The sequence below is a fragment of the Eretmochelys imbricata genome, chromosome 26, assembly GCF_965152235.1.
Source record: "Eretmochelys imbricata isolate rEreImb1 chromosome 26, rEreImb1.hap1, whole genome shotgun sequence".
NCBI lineage: Eukaryota > Metazoa > Chordata > Testudines > Cheloniidae > Eretmochelys > Eretmochelys imbricata.
Window position 1 is genome coordinate 1,356,765 of NC_135597.1, and position 18,027 is coordinate 1,374,791.

General features: G+C 42.0%; 1 protein-coding gene across 1 annotated transcript in view; it reads right to left on the bottom strand.

Moving 5' to 3' along the window:
- LOC144257551 (disintegrin and metalloproteinase domain-containing protein 18-like) overlaps window positions 1-15,988 on the bottom strand; it is a 28,590-nt gene extending 12,602 nt beyond the window's left edge. Inside the window, exons 1-6 of the mRNA XM_077805533.1 lie at window positions 15,947-15,988; window positions 14,168-14,229; window positions 13,518-13,596; window positions 11,355-11,431; window positions 11,036-11,213; window positions 9,355-9,420 (exon numbers count right to left, since the gene is read on the bottom strand). Of these exons, the coding sequence (XP_077661659.1) occupies window positions 9,355-9,420; window positions 11,036-11,213; window positions 11,355-11,431; window positions 13,518-13,596; window positions 14,168-14,229; window positions 15,947-15,988 (504 nt within the window). The remainder of the gene's footprint in view (window positions 1-9,354; window positions 9,421-11,035; window positions 11,214-11,354; window positions 11,432-13,517; window positions 13,597-14,167; window positions 14,230-15,946) is intronic.
- Window positions 15,989-18,027: the final 2,039 nt, after the last annotated feature.

Genomic DNA, 18,027 nt, shown 5'->3' on the forward strand with positions numbered 1-18,027 from the left:
GCTTTGTAAAATATATATCCTTTCATGCCACTGAAATACTTTAATGAAACAAAAATGACTTTGGTTGCAAAATTAAGGATTTTTAAAAATATGTCAACTGTTTGCCTTGTGGGTGAATGTGGCTATTAACCTGGCACCTTAAGTGCATTCACTTGCCTTCAACATTCTTCTTGGCTGAAATAAATTAAATAGAACTGGCAACCTCAAATTAAAATAATTTCTCCAAATTGGAGGCCTCTGACCCAGCATGTCTGCCTCAATGAAGGAATAAATATAATTTTTTAAAATATCTTTGCAAGTTTGTGCTAGAATGGTGTTTGGGTCCCAGACAGACTGCATGCTGCAGCCAACTGAGGGCAAGAAGAAGGCATAACATGCAATGGAGGATGCCCTCGTTAAATTAGGAAAACACAAGCAGAACAGCAAAACCTTTCTAAACTGTCATTGTCTCAGTCTCTCCACTAAAGATACTGCAGGCCATGCCTTTTCTGTCTCTTCCAGAACACTTGTTTATTCTCCTCAGTGAAAACTTGACAGCAATTGAGGTTAGTTTAATAGTAATCAATCTAGCAGCTACAATTAGGAAACCTATAATATAAATACCAGATTTTTTTTTCTTTCCTGTCATCAGCGGTTATATTGAATTGAGTGTAGTACCACGTACAAGCCCACTGAGAGAAGTCTGGAGCCCCAGTATATCATGTTTGCTGTAGCCCCATCCCCTCCCATTTCACCCCAGTTCCAGACATTCCAGTTACAAACATTGGGGGGTGGGGCCGAGCTTATGGGGCTGGTACAATTGTCTCCCCTTTCCCTCCTCTTGTCATCACAGACAATAAAGCATCTCACAAGAAGACGGAACTCTCAGTAAATTTAATTTTAATGACACATTACATTATACTAATATTAGAAACATTTAGGCCCTTGAGTAATTTTACATAGTAGAACTAGTCAAGTGAGTAAAGTTACTTACATCCATAAGAGTTTGCATGATTGGGCCCATAGTGAGTACACATCTGTACATAACATAAACTGGAAAGCTTAAAAAAAGGGTGGAGAAAATGGAGAAGTGTGGACTAGTTTTAAACTAAGAGTGATTGAACATTTGAAATTTGATAATAAAAGACCTTATGATCTCTGAAGGTCCAAGTTAGGGCTTTTCCTGTATTCAGTGGCACATAATGAATTAGTGTATTTAATTTCAAGACTGTAGCTCAGAGGGAACATAGACATTAAAAGTCACATAGTTATCAACAACTGCTTAGAGAAATAGGACTTAAAAGATGAGGGTAGGAGACAGATTTTGTACTTAAGTGAAAAGCGAAATATTTCCTGTAACTGTTAATCTCTGAAAGTACTATTTATTTATTTTAGATTTTTACATCAAATTAGTGTTCATGGCAAGTACCTGACTGACAGGCAGCCTCAGATTGAATTACTCCCTTTATGCACATGACAAGCAGCAACAGTGCAAGTTTTCCTGCACTATGTCACTAATCTGCTTTAAATCTTGTGGGACCATCGCGGGGATGAGAAAGTAAGTCAGTCTGTCGGCTCCTCTGCAGAGATTCCCAGCTGATGACATTTGTGTTGGGATAGTTTGGTTATATGGAAACATACCAACAAAGAGGAGGACTGTGACCTATATCTATATCTATCTAGATATGACCTATATCTATATCTAACACGGCAATCACTCTGAAACCTAATTCTATCTAGATATCCATCCATCCATCTATAGGTCACAGTCCTATTCTTTGTTGATATGTTTCCATATATCCAAACTATCCCAACACACATAGGCGTACATACAGACAACTTCTAGCCACTAATGAACTGGGATGGACTTAAAACAGTGATATAGAGGTACAAAAGTCTACATATATCCTAATATGGCATTATTTAGAATGATAGCACTTGTATGCATATTAAAATGGTTCTAAATATAATAAATAATGCAATGCTATGTGAGGTACATAAATTAATAATAATTAAAAAAAAACTTACACTGCTGTGGTGTGCATTATGCAGGTGTATCCTGAACACTGACAATCCCTAGAATCATCATATGCTATTCCCAGACTAAGCCCGAGCAGCTGTGCAATGATGACTGAAAATGTCTCCAGTGTTATTGTTCTTTGATACTAATATAATAACAAAGAAAGTGCTAAAAGTTCATTCAACTGTGGAAACAAACTGTGATAAAAATCTAAATTTTTTGTTTTCTGCCCTGCCTAACATACACAAAGATATCTGTACTAGACATAATATATGAACGGAACGCATACTCCATTGTAAGGAAACTGCTCTGTCCACTTCCAGGACTAGAAGGAAGTTACAAAGAACATGTGTAATCCTGAATTCAAACACTCATTAACGTACTTTTTCTCCAGAGGCCGAATCCTCTGTGCAGTGCCTAGTCTAAGTAGACAAGTTGAGTGCAGAGTAGAAGTGCAGGGGCAAGAATCTTTCCATCTGATCCTATGGAGTGGCTACCGAGCCCAGTGGCTCAAATAATCTGTGATGCCTTTTTGGAGCCACCACCCAGAGCAGAAAACCAGAGGACCCCAGACAAGGATATCCTTTGGCTCCATTTCTCATGGTGTTTAACCTCTGAATGGCCCTGCTAAATTCTGTGTTCCCCCTGCACAGCATAGCTGCATTGATTCTGTTGCCAGGAGACTCTTCTTAGTTGTAGAGGTGGGTGCAAGATTTGCCCCTACAAGCAAAGGTCAGAACTGTAAGTAACCAATACAGTATATTACTTGTACAGGTAAGTAAATTCTATTATATCATACCAGAGCAACCCCTCCAGAATAGTTTCTCAGACACAGCTTTCCTGCAAAAGATGCCCCTACATAATTTGGTTGGTCCCTGTAACTAAAGCACAAAAAAGATTCTTGATCATAAATATATTCTTTCTAAAAACAATGACAGTCTAAAAGATTTCTAGTGCATCTTCTTTAATAATAAAGTAATGTTCTTCTTACACAAATAAATATGCTATGTCATGTGGCCGTAGAATAAGATGGATATTTTTCCACTGTAAAAACCTTTGTAATAATTCATCAGCTTCCCCTGTTATAGGAATTTTGTTACTATCTGCCCAGAACTCCAATGAAGACAGCACAATTGTCATATTAAGAGAGGTAAACATCTGAAAATGTAACAGAGGAAATACAAGATCAGTTACATTATATGCACTGTAGTACTGGAAGATCTATAAGCAATGGCCATGAGTGTAACAAACTATGGATTGGACTGTCACAGAGTGTATAGCCACAGATGTCCCCACAATAAAATGTTGTCATCTATGTTAAGGAAAACACAGTACTGAAAGATCCTAAAATCCAACATCTTAGTCCATATCAATCCTTTTCAACCTAGTCAATCAAAATAAATTCTCAGTTAGTGCATCACAACTGTCAGTTCTTTTTATTAGAGAGACAAGGTGAGTGAGGTAATATCTTTTATTGGACCAACTTCTGCTGGTGAGAGAGACAAGCTTTCAAGCTTACAAAGAGCTTTTCTTCAATTCTGTGTGAGCTCAAGAAGCTTGTCTCTCTCACCAACAGAAGCTGGTCCAATAAAGGATATTACCTCACCCACCTTGTCTCTCTAATATCCTGGGACCAACACAGTTACAATGATGCATACAGTTCTTCTTATGACCAAGTTAACTTAAAATAACTAAGATTATGTCTACACTGAAAAAAAAACAACAACAGGTGCATTCTTAACTCGGGTTAGTTAACTCAGGCTAAAATACCAATGCAGACACAGCAATTTGGCTTTCAACTGAGGTTAGCAGTCTGAGTTCAACCCCAGATCACCCTATACACTTTAAATTGCACTGCTAACCCACGTAAAAAGTCGAGTTTGGAAAATTGCCCATCTGGGGAATCCTCGTGCCAAGATTGAGGCTCATCATACTACCAATACTGTATACACTACAAACATAACCTAAGGAAGTTTAAGACAGAAAAAGATTCATGGATATCATAACAACAGTAACAAGTGCCCACAATGAAGGTAGTCAGAGTAATTTTACAACAAAAAAATTCTAAAGGGGGACACATTGCAGGTCCCTTTATTTTCAGATGGCTCAGAGTACCTGGCGTCTCTGATGTCTCTCAGGGGTGAATGAGCTAATCCTGGTGATGAGGAATATAAAATGGTTTTTAATCTAATTGCTGCAGACTGAGTATCCTGAGGGTGAAAACTGGTATTAAATAATCACCAGAGAATAATATCATCTATAAAATATTTGGACTTCATGAGGTAATAATATTTTCTTCTCCTACTGCATCTTTCATCCAAGGTTCTCAAAGCATTATAAGTCTCACATAACCCTTGTGATGTAGGACACAGATAAGTATTATATCGAATTTACAGAAGAAAAAGACACAGAAATGTGAGGTGACTTAGCAAAGTCACACAGCAGGTCGGTGACAGAACCAGGAATAGAACCCAGGAGTCCTGATCCCAGCCCCCTGCTCTACCTGCTAGGCTATGACTACCAGCAAAATGACTCAGAACAGCCACATTTCCCATATGAATATTGAACAGAAAAAGACAGTAACTTACACTATTGACAAAGCCAATAAGCTGGACTATTTTCTCCGTTACAACATCCTTGTCTGAGCCCATATAGTCATACTGAAAAATAACACAACTTTTTAGATTACAACAACATATCACTGCTGTGCAATGTTTCTTTGAATGTAACATTTCCCTTAGGAACTGATGCAGTGTCCAAATGAGTTCTTTCTATTTGTGCCATTTCCAGATTGTGGTACCTGCCTTAAAATATTCTCTCCCAGTTCTCAGAGAAACTTTATCTGTTTTTCTTCATGTCATATCCTCCCAGATCATTTGGTAGAATGGACAAAGCAGCCATCATAAGAACATGAGAATGGTCATAATGTGTCAGGCCAATGGTCCAGCTAGTCCATTATCTTGTATTTCAACAGTGACCGGTGCCAGATGCTTCAGAGGGAATGAACAGAACAGAGCAATTTATCGAGTGATCCATCCCCTGTCATCCAGTCCCAGCTTCTGGCAATCAGAGGTTTATGGACATCCGGAGCATGGGGTTGTGTCAGTGACCATCTGGACTAATTGATGGACCTATCCTCCAGGAACTTACCTAATTTTTTTTTTTTACCAAGTTATATTTTTGGCCTTCACAACATCCCTTCACAATGAGTTCCACAAATTAACTGTGCATTGTGTGAAGTACTTCTTTACATTTGTTTTAAATAGACTGCCTAATCATTTCATTGGGTGACCCTGTGTTCTTGTGTTATGGAAGGAGTAAATAACACTTCTTTATTCACTTTCTCCAGATCATTCATGATTTTATTGATCTCTATTATATCTCCCCTCAGTTTTCTCTTTTCCAAGCTGAAGAGTTCCAGTCTTTTTAATCTCTCGCATATGGAAGCTGTTCCATACCCCTAATCATTTTTGTTGCCCTTCTCTGTACTTTTCCCAATTCTAATATATCTTTTTTGAGACAGGGCGAGCAGAACTGCACACAGTATTACAGGTGTGGGCATACCATGGATTTATATAATGGCATTATGATTTTTTCTGTCTTATTGTCCCTTTTCTAATGTTTCCTAACATTCTGTTAGCTTTTTTGACTGCTGCTGCACATTGAGCAGATGTTATCAGACCACTATCCACAAGGACTCCAAGTTCTCTTTCTTGAGTGATAACAGCTAATTTAGATGCCATCATATTGTATGTGTAGTTGGGATTATGTTTTCCAATGTGCATTACTTTGTATTTATCAGCACTGAATATCTTCTGCCATTTTGTTGCCCAGCCTCCCAGTTTTGAGAGATCCATTTGTAACTCTTCACAGTCAGCTTTGGACTTAACTATCTTGAGTAATTTAATATAGTCTGCAAACTTTGCCACCTCACTATTTACCCCTTTTTCCAGACCATTTATAAATATGCCGAACAGCACTGTTCCCAGCACAGATCCTTGGAGGAGCGTACTATTTACCTCTCTCAACTGTGAAAACTGACCATTTGTTCCTACCTATGTTTTCTATCTTTTAACCAGTTACTGATCCATGAGAGGACCCTCTTATCCCATCACTGCCTACTTTGCTTAAGAGCCTTTGGTGAGAGACCTTGTCAAAGACTTTCTGAAATCTGGATCACCCATGTCCACATGCATTTTGACTCCCTCAAAAAATTCTGATAGATTGATGAGGCATGATTTCCCTTTACAAAAGCAGTGTTGACTCTTCCCCAACGTATTGTGTTCATCTATGTGTCTAATAATTCTGTTCTTAACAATACTTTCAGCCAGTTTGCCTCATACTGAAGTTAGGCAATTACAGGCCAGTAAGCCTATCTGTGAGTCATCTGGTACAGAAGCAGATTTAAACAATAGGTTACATACCACACTTAGTAGTTCTGCAATTTCATATATGAGTTCCTTCAAAACTCTTGGGTGAATATCATCTGGCCCTGGTGACTTATTACTGTTTAATTTATCAATTTGTTCCCAAACCTCCTCTATTGGTCCCCTAAAAGGAATGGCTCAGATGTGGGAATCTCCCTCACATCCTCTGCGGTGAAGACCGATGTAAAGAATCGATTTAGCTTCTCTGCACGGGCCTTGTCTTCCTTGAGTGCTCCGTTAGCACCTCAATCATCCAGTGGCCCCACGGATTACTGAGCAGGCTTCCTGCTTCTGATGTACTTGAAAAAAAATTGCTGTTAGTTTCTCTGTCTTTTGCTAGTTGCTCTTCAAATTCTTTTTTGGCCTGCTAATTATATTTTTACACTTGACCTGCCAGAGTTTATGTTCTCTTCTATTTTCCTCTGTAGGATTTGATTTCTGGTTTTTGAAAGATGACTTTTTGTCTGTAACTGCCTGTCTCTGTGGATAGACTGAGCCCCCCAGCTCCCCTGGACTTCAGCCGGTGAGCCCAATCCAGCTAGTTAAAGAGGGCTGGGCTACACCTTGGCCTGTAAAGGGCTGCTATGCTAATAGGCACCTGGAAGGAGGAAGGACTGAAACAGGCTGAGCCCTGGGGAGGAAAAGCCACACTGGAGTGGGAGAGGTCAGAGGCTCAGAGAAGCAGCCCTGCAGCTGCTGCTCCTCAAGAGGAGCAGAGCTGACTGAGGCTGGGAGGCTACCAGGAGCTGGAGTGCCAGAGACCCCTGGGAAGGGTGGCCCTGAAGCCTGGGGCCAAGGATGGAGTTAAGACTATTTTCTGTTTGCTTGATAACCTCTGTTTAAAGAAAGAAATCTCCTTGAAAACACTGGGTATGGCAGCACATGCTTTAGAAGTGGGGAGAAGCAATGGCCCCGGTGACCTGGCATCTCTTACTCTGTTGTTTAGCCATGGTGGTATTTTTTGGTCCTCTTACAGATTTTTTTTTTTTTTTAATTTGGGGTATTCACAGAGTTTGAGCCTCTGTTGTGGTGTTTCATCCTCATAGGGGGGAAAACACCAAAGAAACCCATCACAGTAATATTTAACTTCTAAAACGGGAACTACACAATTGTTCTCTAAAGCATGGCGATGCCATTAAAAGTTTGTTGCTGGGGTTAAAAGTACTGCGGCATTGTGGTGGAGGAGATGACATACACACCCGGCCACAAGCCAAGCAAGTGTTAAGGAACTCCTGTGGTCATCATCAACCCCAGCCGGTTGCACCTGTGAGGCTGGTCAGGCCTGGAGACAAGCCCTTGAAAGAGAGGAACTCCTTGCAGTTGCAGTGGCACTCAGAAGCAAGTAGACCCTGGCTCAGGCACCCAGACTGGAGGCCCTGTGTCACTAACTGACCTATAGTTTGTGAATGCTACCTGCCTAAGCCCACTGAGAAAGGAGACAGGTTGGGCTGATTTTCCTTGTTGAAATCCCACCAGGATTAAGCCCTGACTTGTGTTCCCTCTAAGCTACATGGTTGGGCAGCCACCCAGGAGTGATTCAAGTGCCGTGCACATCCAGCAGCATATGTTCAGGTGCCCCTCCTCCCTGTTACTTTGCATCCACATTGCTCCTGCAGCTGCTCCCATGACCCTCCTGCCAGCTGTGCAAAGTGGGGGGGAGAAAGGAGAGGGTGTTGATGTCAGGGTGTCCCTGCCCTCTTTCCCCCATCTCCACAGAGCCGGGGAGAGGGGACAGGGCCCAGGACTGAAGCAGGAGAGAGCTGCTGTGGTTGGAGGTCTGAACTAGCTTTCCGGGTGAGTGAGTGTGCCTTAAAGGGACAGCACATGGTCTCTGAGACTTCTCCAGCAGACAGCTCACACAATTTCTATCTCTGTCTCTCTCCTGCCCATGTCCATCTCCGCAGAGTGGGGGAGGGAAGTCAGGGCCAGGAGACCTTTCAGTGAGTGCCTTAAAGACACAGTGCATGGTGTCTCTCAGAAACTTCCCCAGCAGCCAGCGCACACACAGTCTCTGTGTGTGTGTGTGTGTGTCTCTCTCTCTCACACACACACAGTCTTTCACACTCCCCTCCCAACACATACTTGTATGATTGTTGTTGTTACTTCTTGGTACTTCCTGCAATGCACATATATTCTCTGTAATTTTATTCTTTCAAAGTGTGTTATTTTAGTTTTTGACTGGTCTATGCATTTCATAATTTTTTATTTCTCTCTTACACTTACATTTAATTCTTTGAGTGGTGAGTTCTAAAATGCCTAACCTGTCCTGGCTGGAGTAATTATCCCTATGGTAACTTTTAAAAAATATATATTATATCTAGGGTTTTTGTTTCTACTGGTGGCGCACATTCCCACATACCTTGCTTCACATAACAAAATTTATTCCACACATGGATGGAAAAACTCAGAGGAAACATTGGCCCTGACCTTTATTTGCACTGAGGACTGGGAACTGAAACTGCCTGAAAGACTGCTTCCCTCTCCCTTACACAAGGAAGAGAGGCAGGTAAATATTTTCCTTTGTTTGGATTGTTTTGTATCCCCTGAAAGGGGATGGACTCACTAAAGGCACAGCCAGAAGGCTGTACCTATACCCCGGAACCAGACCACAGGGCTGGGGCTGCCCAGAGAACAATATAGGAGTTAAGTGAGGTGCCTGCTCTCTCTGCAAGGGGGCAATCTTGGGACATTAACCTTAGACAGTCATAAATATGCATCAATTTTTGAACCTGCCATAGGATTAATCAAAATGCTTAAGACATCAGTGGGGGTAAGAGAGAAGCCACATTTACATTTTGGAAAGTGTGTATGCTCCTACTATGTGCTGTAGAGACAGAGAGGAAGTTTCTAGAGCTGGAATCAGCTTTTGCAATAAAAATTAAGACAATACCATAGGAAAATATAAATGATTAATTAGTTTAGACTTACCAGAGCCTTGTCCAAAATCACATGCATTTCCAGATATCTGGAGTATCTGATGAAACTCTGTTTTGACTTAAGGAAAAAAGTATATTAAGGAATTACTTCTACATTATATCTCTTGTGCTGATTACTAGCAGTGTGAATGAGACACAGAGAGCAGAAGTCACAAAATAAGATAGAGCGAATGGCCAAGCTAAATTAGTGCTATTCAGAAACAATTAAATCTAACTGTGGAAATAGCCCTGGACTTCTGAGAAGTCACAAATTAAGGAATGTACAAGATTCTAAAATCATCAACAGAGTTGGACTTCTCTTAGTTACTAGAATTTAAAAAAAGGAGAACAGTAATGGGAAAAATTAAATTAATAAGTGATCTCACAGCTGAGAATCCCTTTGACAATGACATTCACTCTCCACTATTAGCAAAACCTCTGAACCGAAGTTGCGGAAGCAACATGTACAGCTGGTTCAGACCAGCCAAAATCTATCACAGACTCTAGAAAAGTGAAAAATCTGACATTTTGGAGCCAAATTTGTTCAGTCAAAGATTACTTGAACTGGTCCCCCCTGCCCAAAGGAAAAATTATGTGAGGTCAAGACTGCAAACTCTAAACATCTGTGCGGAATCTACACATCCCATCTGCCCTCGATCCATATTTTGACCTTTGAATGCCACCAAAACTCTCTCTCTGGTGGGATAGTTAGGTGTCCTGCCATGCATACTGCACTGGCAAGTCACTGGCACCACCACCATTTAATTTCTCACCTTAGTTCCCAATTTGACCTAGTAATTTGGATCAGCACAAAGTCTGAAGAGATAAAGCTATATTGTTCTCTGAGGGCATGGCTGAAAACCCTTCTCCTAACCAGTCGTGTAGGGGCATTGATGTTGAGAAGTGAAAGTGGGAGGCAGAGATCCAAAAATATCAAAGGAGACTGTCTACATATGTATGTGTACTTAGACTCACACTTTACATCTAGAACTACCAATTTTCAGGTGCCCAGAGCTGTGTCAGGTGCTGAACAGAGTGAGGATCCAGGAAGGATATTTAGGAGTCTAAAGGACTGGTCCCCCCACCCAAAGGAAAAATTAGGAGTGCTGTCCCACTGGTTGTTATTGGGCTTGTGTGCCAAAAGCCCTCCCCATCGAGATGGGAATGTCCCCTTTAGTAATATTACATCTCTGAGCAAGGTGGTGACATAGGACATCATGATCTCTCAAACCAGTTCAGGGCACTGGATCACATTCCCACAAGCATCCAAGAATCACTGCTTCCCAGCTACATTCTTTCCTAATAAAGTAATGGCTTCTTCTTGCCGTGGAGCAGCCCCGTGCTTCAATCCACGGTCCAGGAAGATAATGTGTGTTACCACAATGCCCAACCAGAAGAGGCAAAAGACTGTTCTTACCACAACTGAGTTGTCCAATGTCTAAGTATCAGACATACTGAATAAACCAAAATTACCACCGTGTAATAGCTTTGCCTTGTCTTTCAGACAAAACACAAACTGACAAATTCTGCCCTCGGTAACATCCTCGCAACCCCACACACTTTATTGAGGATGTACAAGTGTAACTGAGAAAAGAATTTGGCTAAAAATACTGAGGGTAGAGATTGTAAAGTAGATCAGATACTAACCTATGAAACATTTTCTCAGCAAAGTAAACAAACCAGAGAGCACCTACTTTTATTCCTGTATCCAGCTTCCGTGTCATCCCTTCACTCCATATAACAGAATCATTTTCTACAAAAAGCAGACTCTCGATGTTTTCATTCCATATTTGATAAACGAGATGCTGAAATCCAGGTGTAGAGTCCAAAGGTTCAATTCCATAGCTGACATTCTTTAACTGCAGTATCCCTCTGAAAAAGCCAAAATTATGTGAAGCTATAACATAGTTTGAATGAAACCACAGTCAGTCTGAAAGGCAACAGATACTGTAAATGCAAAAACACCTTCTGAATTATTTAATTTCTGTATTTAAATAAAAGTGATGTTATTACCTAAGTCCAGAACAGGTGCTGAGTGTCACAACTGAATTTGGAAAACCTGCAATATATCCTTTGTAGAAACAATCACGCTAGAAAAATTAATTAAAGAAAAATTAATGGCTTACTCATCAGTAAGGGGAGTTCACCAGCCAAGAGCTGGAAATCATTTCAGTATTGACATGTTGAGGAAGTGCACATCGATAATTATTTAGGTTGTGCTGTCACCCTAATTTTAAAGGACATGCTCCCAATGAAAAGATTCAAAGTATATGGGGACAAGGGGACCACAGTCTATAAATGTGAGTAGATACGAGTGAATTGGAAAACTCTGAATGATCAACTTTTCTGTCTTTGTACACCTCTCAGGGCTAAATTAACTTTTGTGGACCCCACACCGCACTCAGCCCATGCTCTGCTCCGAGGCCGTGCCCCTGCTCTGCATCTTCCCTCAAGGCCCCGCCCACCCCTCAAACAGAGAGGGGAGGGAGCAGAAAAGAGGGGGGGCAGAGAGGAACAAGCAGTGGTTAGGGGTGGGGCAGAGAAGAACAAGCGGTGGGAGGGGTCTTGCGGGGGAAGAGGCTGAGTGGGAGTGGAGCCTAGGGGCGGAGCACAAACAGAGTCAGGGGCAAGGCCACAGTCCAGGCACCAGGGCCCCTTCTGAATGTGAGCCTGATGCCAGGGTGCCACTGTAAACCCAGTACTGTTCCCTCTACTGCAGGGGTCTCCAACATGGTGCCCCAAGAAAGGTTGGGGACCACTGCTCTACTGAACTGCACTCTTCGGGAACTATTCTCTATTTATCTTAGGTACTTATATGGCCTCCATCACCATAGTATCTGAGCACCTCAATGTATTTATCTTCGTGGCACTCATGTAGGGTGACCAGATGTACCGACTTTATAGGGACAGTCCCGATATTCGGGGCTTTCCCTTATATAGGTGCCTATTATCCCCCACCCCATCCTGATTTTTCACACTAGCTATCTGATCACCCTACACTCATGTGAGGTAAGGAAGTTCTATTATCCTCATTTTACAGATGGAGAATTGAGGCACAGAGAGACTAAGTAACCTGCTCAAAGCCACACATGAAGCCTGTGCTGAGGAGAGACTTGAAACTAGGTCTGCCAAGTCCTAGACTAGAGCCCTCATCATTGGACCACCCTTCCTCTCCAATATTCCAGTTCTATGAGCAAGTACTTTGAGAAGGTACTGCTAGCCTGTCGATAACATTAAAGAGAAAACGTTAGGGTGCATTGCTCTTCTGAAACTAGCATCTGCCATTGCCATTAACTGCAGATTAAATCCTACTTTGGGGATCTGGGGAGAACAGTTTATGGATAAAGAAAAGGAGTACTTGTGGCACCTTAGAGACTAACCAATTTATTTGAGCATGAGCTTTCGTGAGCTACAGCTCACTTCATCAGATGCATACCGTGGAAACTGCAGCAGACTTTATATATACACAGAGAATATTCTCTGTGTATATATATAAAGTCTGCTGCAGTTTCCACGGTATGCATCTGATGAAGTGAGCTGTAGCTCACGAAAGCTCATGCTCAAATAAATTGGTTAGTCTCTAAGGTGCCACAAGTACTCCTTTTCTTTTTGCGAATACAGACTAACACGGCTGTTACTCTGAAACCTGAGTTTATGGATAATAAGCCAATGTTATCTATAGTGAAATGCTCAGGATTGTAAGAAACCCATATTTCTTTTACATCTATGTTTTTCTTTTGATATTACATACAATTGAGATCTTCACAATTATGCTATTGATTTTTTGAGTTTCAAAAATGTTCACAGCATTGGCATAACTCCACTCCAACTAACTTTAATGGGAACAAAGTTAGGTCAACGCCAACATCTTTAGAAAATCCCACTCTAAAACTCTGTTATAGTGCCTTTACCACAGATACTTTCTTGATAAGGCTGTTCATTTAATACAGTTCTAAATTTGAAAATAATAATCTTAGTAATTCTAATGGATATTTGCACCTTTCGTTGAAGAAGCTCATACCAGGATTAGCAATAAATAAGAAAAGTCTAAGGTACTTTCCAACAGGAGAGTCATTTTAATACTTAAAAATACAAGTAAAATCCCCAGAGAGTATTTCTAACAGCGAGTCTATTTTGAAAAAGCAAAACCTGCAAGACACAGTAAATAAATCTTACCTTAATATGTGGGAAATCAGAATGAACAGACCCCTCTTGCCTGTAAGTATACACCCTGAAATTATTGGGTAAAAAAACTCTATTAAAAAAAAAAGAAAAGAAAAAAGTTTGAATTCCAAAATAAGTATTATACATTCCCGAAAAATTAAAGAGCACTCACACTTATTTCAGCATGCTGCAATGATTTTTTCCACCCTTTAGTTCAGTTTCTTGAGTGATAATTTAATGTTTTATGTTTTCTTTCCGATTGGAAAATTGTTGAGTTACATGGGGTGACAGTAATGTTCAGCCTTCAAGGTACACAGCTACAAACCCTTTTGAGGATTCCAAGTTCTTTTCTTGTTTGCCAGTCAGCTTCTCAATCTTCTCCTTAAGTCTTGAAACTCAAGGATCTGTGAGAGTATTTCCTACTGAAGAATCTTAGATTCATCAATTGTCAGTGCATACTAATAAGAATAACAGGCTAAAGCAACAAGATGGAGAAGTATAAGTTTGGGCTCTTACAGACAAAGAATAATAACTAAAGACTGGAACACAAAGGGAAGTTAAAAACAAGTCATCCAATACCTGACAGGATTTATTAGAAACATTTATAGTAACAGATCACACAGTACCCAGCCAAAGGGTGAGGAAGAAAGTCAATAACTTACTGTTGCTTCAGGAGAAGGGTATATGACCTCTCTTCTATTGTAATAACATAGGACACCTGATTCTAATGCATCCAGAATGACAGAGAAAAAGGGATTTACTAACACAGTATTTTAACTGGCTCAATAATTCTGCATTTACTAAACATGAACATAAATTTAAAGTGCTCGATGAAGAAGTACACTGCAAGTGTTTCTCAAGAGAAATAGACAAATTGAGATTAAAACACGCCAGACTAGGGTTGGCCCCTCTTGACATCTACCAAAATGTATTGTGTTGTGCTCTTCCAAAGCTCTATGCAGTGCAGAGTGACTCAATCTTTGATTTCTTAAACTGAATCATATGTTCCTTTTAAAAGTTCCTTGTCTATAAGCAACCACAGCTAAGGAGGAGGAGAAAATGTAGTTACAATCAATAAGCTGTGTGAAATCCTGTTCCAATTACCACAGGGGACAAAGTCATATATCAGTGTACACTATATAATTTACAGGAATATTGTATGTGGCAATATGATTTCCATACAAAGTGATACAGCATAGAAAGTTATTTTCATGGAAGCCAAATAATTATACTGATTGTGCAAGTGAGCACAAACCCACCAGGGTTCATAATATCATGATGTACAGTTATCACAAAAGTGACTGTAAAACCATTTAAAAATAATTAAATACACTCATCAATAAAAATTATTAGATTTTAAAAGACAAGTACATTATGTGCAAATTATTTACATAAGAATTGCCATAACGGTTCAGACCAGTTGTAGTCTAGTCTATTATCCTATCTCCAGTAATAGCCTGTACCAGATATGTCAAAGGCAGGTACAAGAAGTATAGTGGACCATTATGGAATAACCTGCTCATAAATTAAGTTTATTCCTAGCCCCCTTTCATTAGTGTTTGGATTATACCCTGAATAAGGAGGGTTTATATCCCTTATAAAAATTATGTTATCCAACAAGACTTTTGTTTCCTTTTAGCAGTCACACATACGTTGCCTTTCATTTCCACTGAATATTTCATTGTGCTTACTCTTATTTTATACATATCATCATCACGTCCCCTCTTGTTCATCTTCCTTCTCAACTGAACTCTCCTAATCTCTCCTCATACAGAAATTTTCCCATGTATCGAATTGTTTTGTTGCCCAACTCTGGACCTCTTCTATTTCTGTAACATTTTTCAGAGACAAGGTGTCTAGAACTGAATACAATATTCCAGGAGAGAGTGTGATATCAGTTTGTGTAACTGGCTAATAGTTTCAGCATTATTTCTATCCCATTATTTATATACACTTTATTTGTTTTTTTGACTGGAGCTGCGCTCTGAGCAAATGATTTCAATGAGGTATTCACAATGAACCACGGGGATCTTTCTCCTGAGACATTACATTAATTTAAAACACTTCAATACATGCAAATAGTTTAAATGATTCGTTCATTGAGCATTACTTTGCATTTGACAAGACTAAGACTGCCAGTACATTTCAAGCCGATACCTGTAAGATTTTGGAATCTGAAACTTTAAAAAAAATGTTGTTCAAGAGATTTGCAGCTCCCCTTTAAATCTAAAGGTTTAAATGCTCAAGCACTTGGCCATATCTAGCTTAGTATATCAAGATGGTTGACTGTACAATATTTCATGATGGTACACAGAAATTATAAAAGCCACAAGAATTTGTGCATGGAAGGATTTCTAGTTGTACCTTCAGCTAAGCAAAATTATTATATTCCAGTCCATAGTTTTTTAATAATTAAATTTCTTAATTATAAGCACTAGTACCCGATTTCCATTTTGATTTGATGTCATTGACCATGGAACCATGATTTGCATAAATGTTCGTTGAGAACCTAGAGAAGAAAAAATCTTCACTAACTATATTTATTAATATTCCCCCTGTCATACATCACCCTTCACTATCTGCCTAAACTGTTCCTTCCTATCTATCCTCCCGTTTCAATCACCAACCATGGCTTCCTCTCCATTTCTGAATGCATTATAAAACTGCCATCTTGGCGTTTGGCATGCTTGACTGACTCTCTCTTCAATCTGCTCTGTGTCCACACCCACCTTATTCCCCATATAAACGCACACTACTCCCCTAATCTTGGCTTCCTCTCTTTCCGCTTCATTCAGCAAACTGGAGGAAGCGCTTTTAAGCTCTTTTGTTTTTGCTGCCTGTTTACCAGGCACTTTCTCCCTCTGAGCCAGTCAAGTTTCTTCTTCAAATGCAGGTTTAAAACTTTTCCCTTCACCTAGCTAAATGCCTTGCTCCCTTCCTTGAATTTGTGTCCAATGTGAAATTGTTTTATTAATGCCCTGATTTCTAGCTCTCCCCTTTTCTGCAGGCCCTCGGCTCATCATGCCCTGTCTCACTGTCCCCAGTTCTACAGTGTCACCTCCCTTAAGGCCTGTTGCTCTACACTGCTTGGAGATATGCAACACAAAATATCTTTCCTGGAACACATAATGATGAACCCTGGGTGAGAGAACAAAATCTGCCAGGGCCTGGGACCCACAGGACTCCCTGAGTACTGGTAATTTACCTCAGAGGCCTGGCTCTCCACCAAGCCCCTCCCTTCTTCTCTTAGCTGGAGGGTCAGGGATAGGGGAGCTGTAGGAGGGACAGCAGAGGGCTTCTCAGTGCGGAGGGTGGCTCTTGAGGGAGCAGTGACACGGGGACAGACTTGATGTTTCTGTGGGTGAAGCGGCATGGAGATGTCTGTCTCCAGGAAGCCAGTGACATCAGGAGAGCTCTCGCAGCACCCACCCATATCGAATGACACCGGGGGGTGGGAGCGTTTATCCCTGAAGCAGGGGCAGTTGCCAGAAGACCATGCAGTGAAATGGGGATCTCTCTCCCTGGAAGGAGGGGGCAGTGATATAGGATAGGTCTCTGCAATCCAGGAGAATTGGCATGGGGGAGTCTTTCTCCTTGAATGGGGGGGAGGTCTCTCCCAGGGGGTCAGTGATGGGGGGTGCCTCCAAGGGGGGGCAGTAACATGGGGGTCTCTCCAGGGGATTATTGATGGGGGCAGTGACAAGGGGAGGGTCTCACCTGGCAGGGGCAGTAATATAAGGGATGTCTTCCTGGCAGGGGGGCAGTGACATGGGGGGGGTCTCTCCTGGGGGGATGTGACAAGGGGGGGTCTCTCCTGGGGGATGTGACAATGGGGGGTGTCTCCCTGGCAGGGGGAGAGTGATGGGGGCAGTAACATGAGGGGTGTTTCCCTGGCAGGGGGACAGTGACATGGGTGGGTCTCTCCTGGGAGGGATGTGACAAGGGGGGGTCTCACCTGACGGGGGCAGTAATACAAGGGGTGTCTCCCTGGCGGGAGGGGGAGTTAAATGGGGGGTCTCTCCCGGGGGGCAGAGGCATGAGCCATGTCTCCCAGAGGGGCAGGGGCAGTGACAAGGGATCTCTCCCTGGTGGGGAGGCAGTGACATGGGGGTCTCTCCCGGGGATGTGACAAGGGGTGGGGGTGTCTCTCCCAGGGAGGCAGTGACATGAGCCATGCCTCCTGGAGGGGTGGGGGGCAGTGACATGGGGGGTCTCTCCCTGGGGGGCAGTGACATAAGGGGGAGGGTCTCCCGGAGGGGTGGGGGGCAGTGACATGGGGGGTCTCTCCCTGGCGGGCAGTGACGGGGGGGGTCTCCCGGAGGGGCAGTGACGGGGGGGGGGTCTCCCGGAGGGCAGGGGGCAGTGACGGGGGGGGTCTCCTGGAGAGACAGTGACGGGGGGGTCCCGGAGGGCGGGGGGCAGTGACGGGGGGGTCTCCCGGAGGGGCAGTGACGGGGGGTCCCGTAGGGCGGGGGGCAGTGAGGGGGGGGGTCTCCCGGAGGAGCAGTGACGGGGGGTCCCG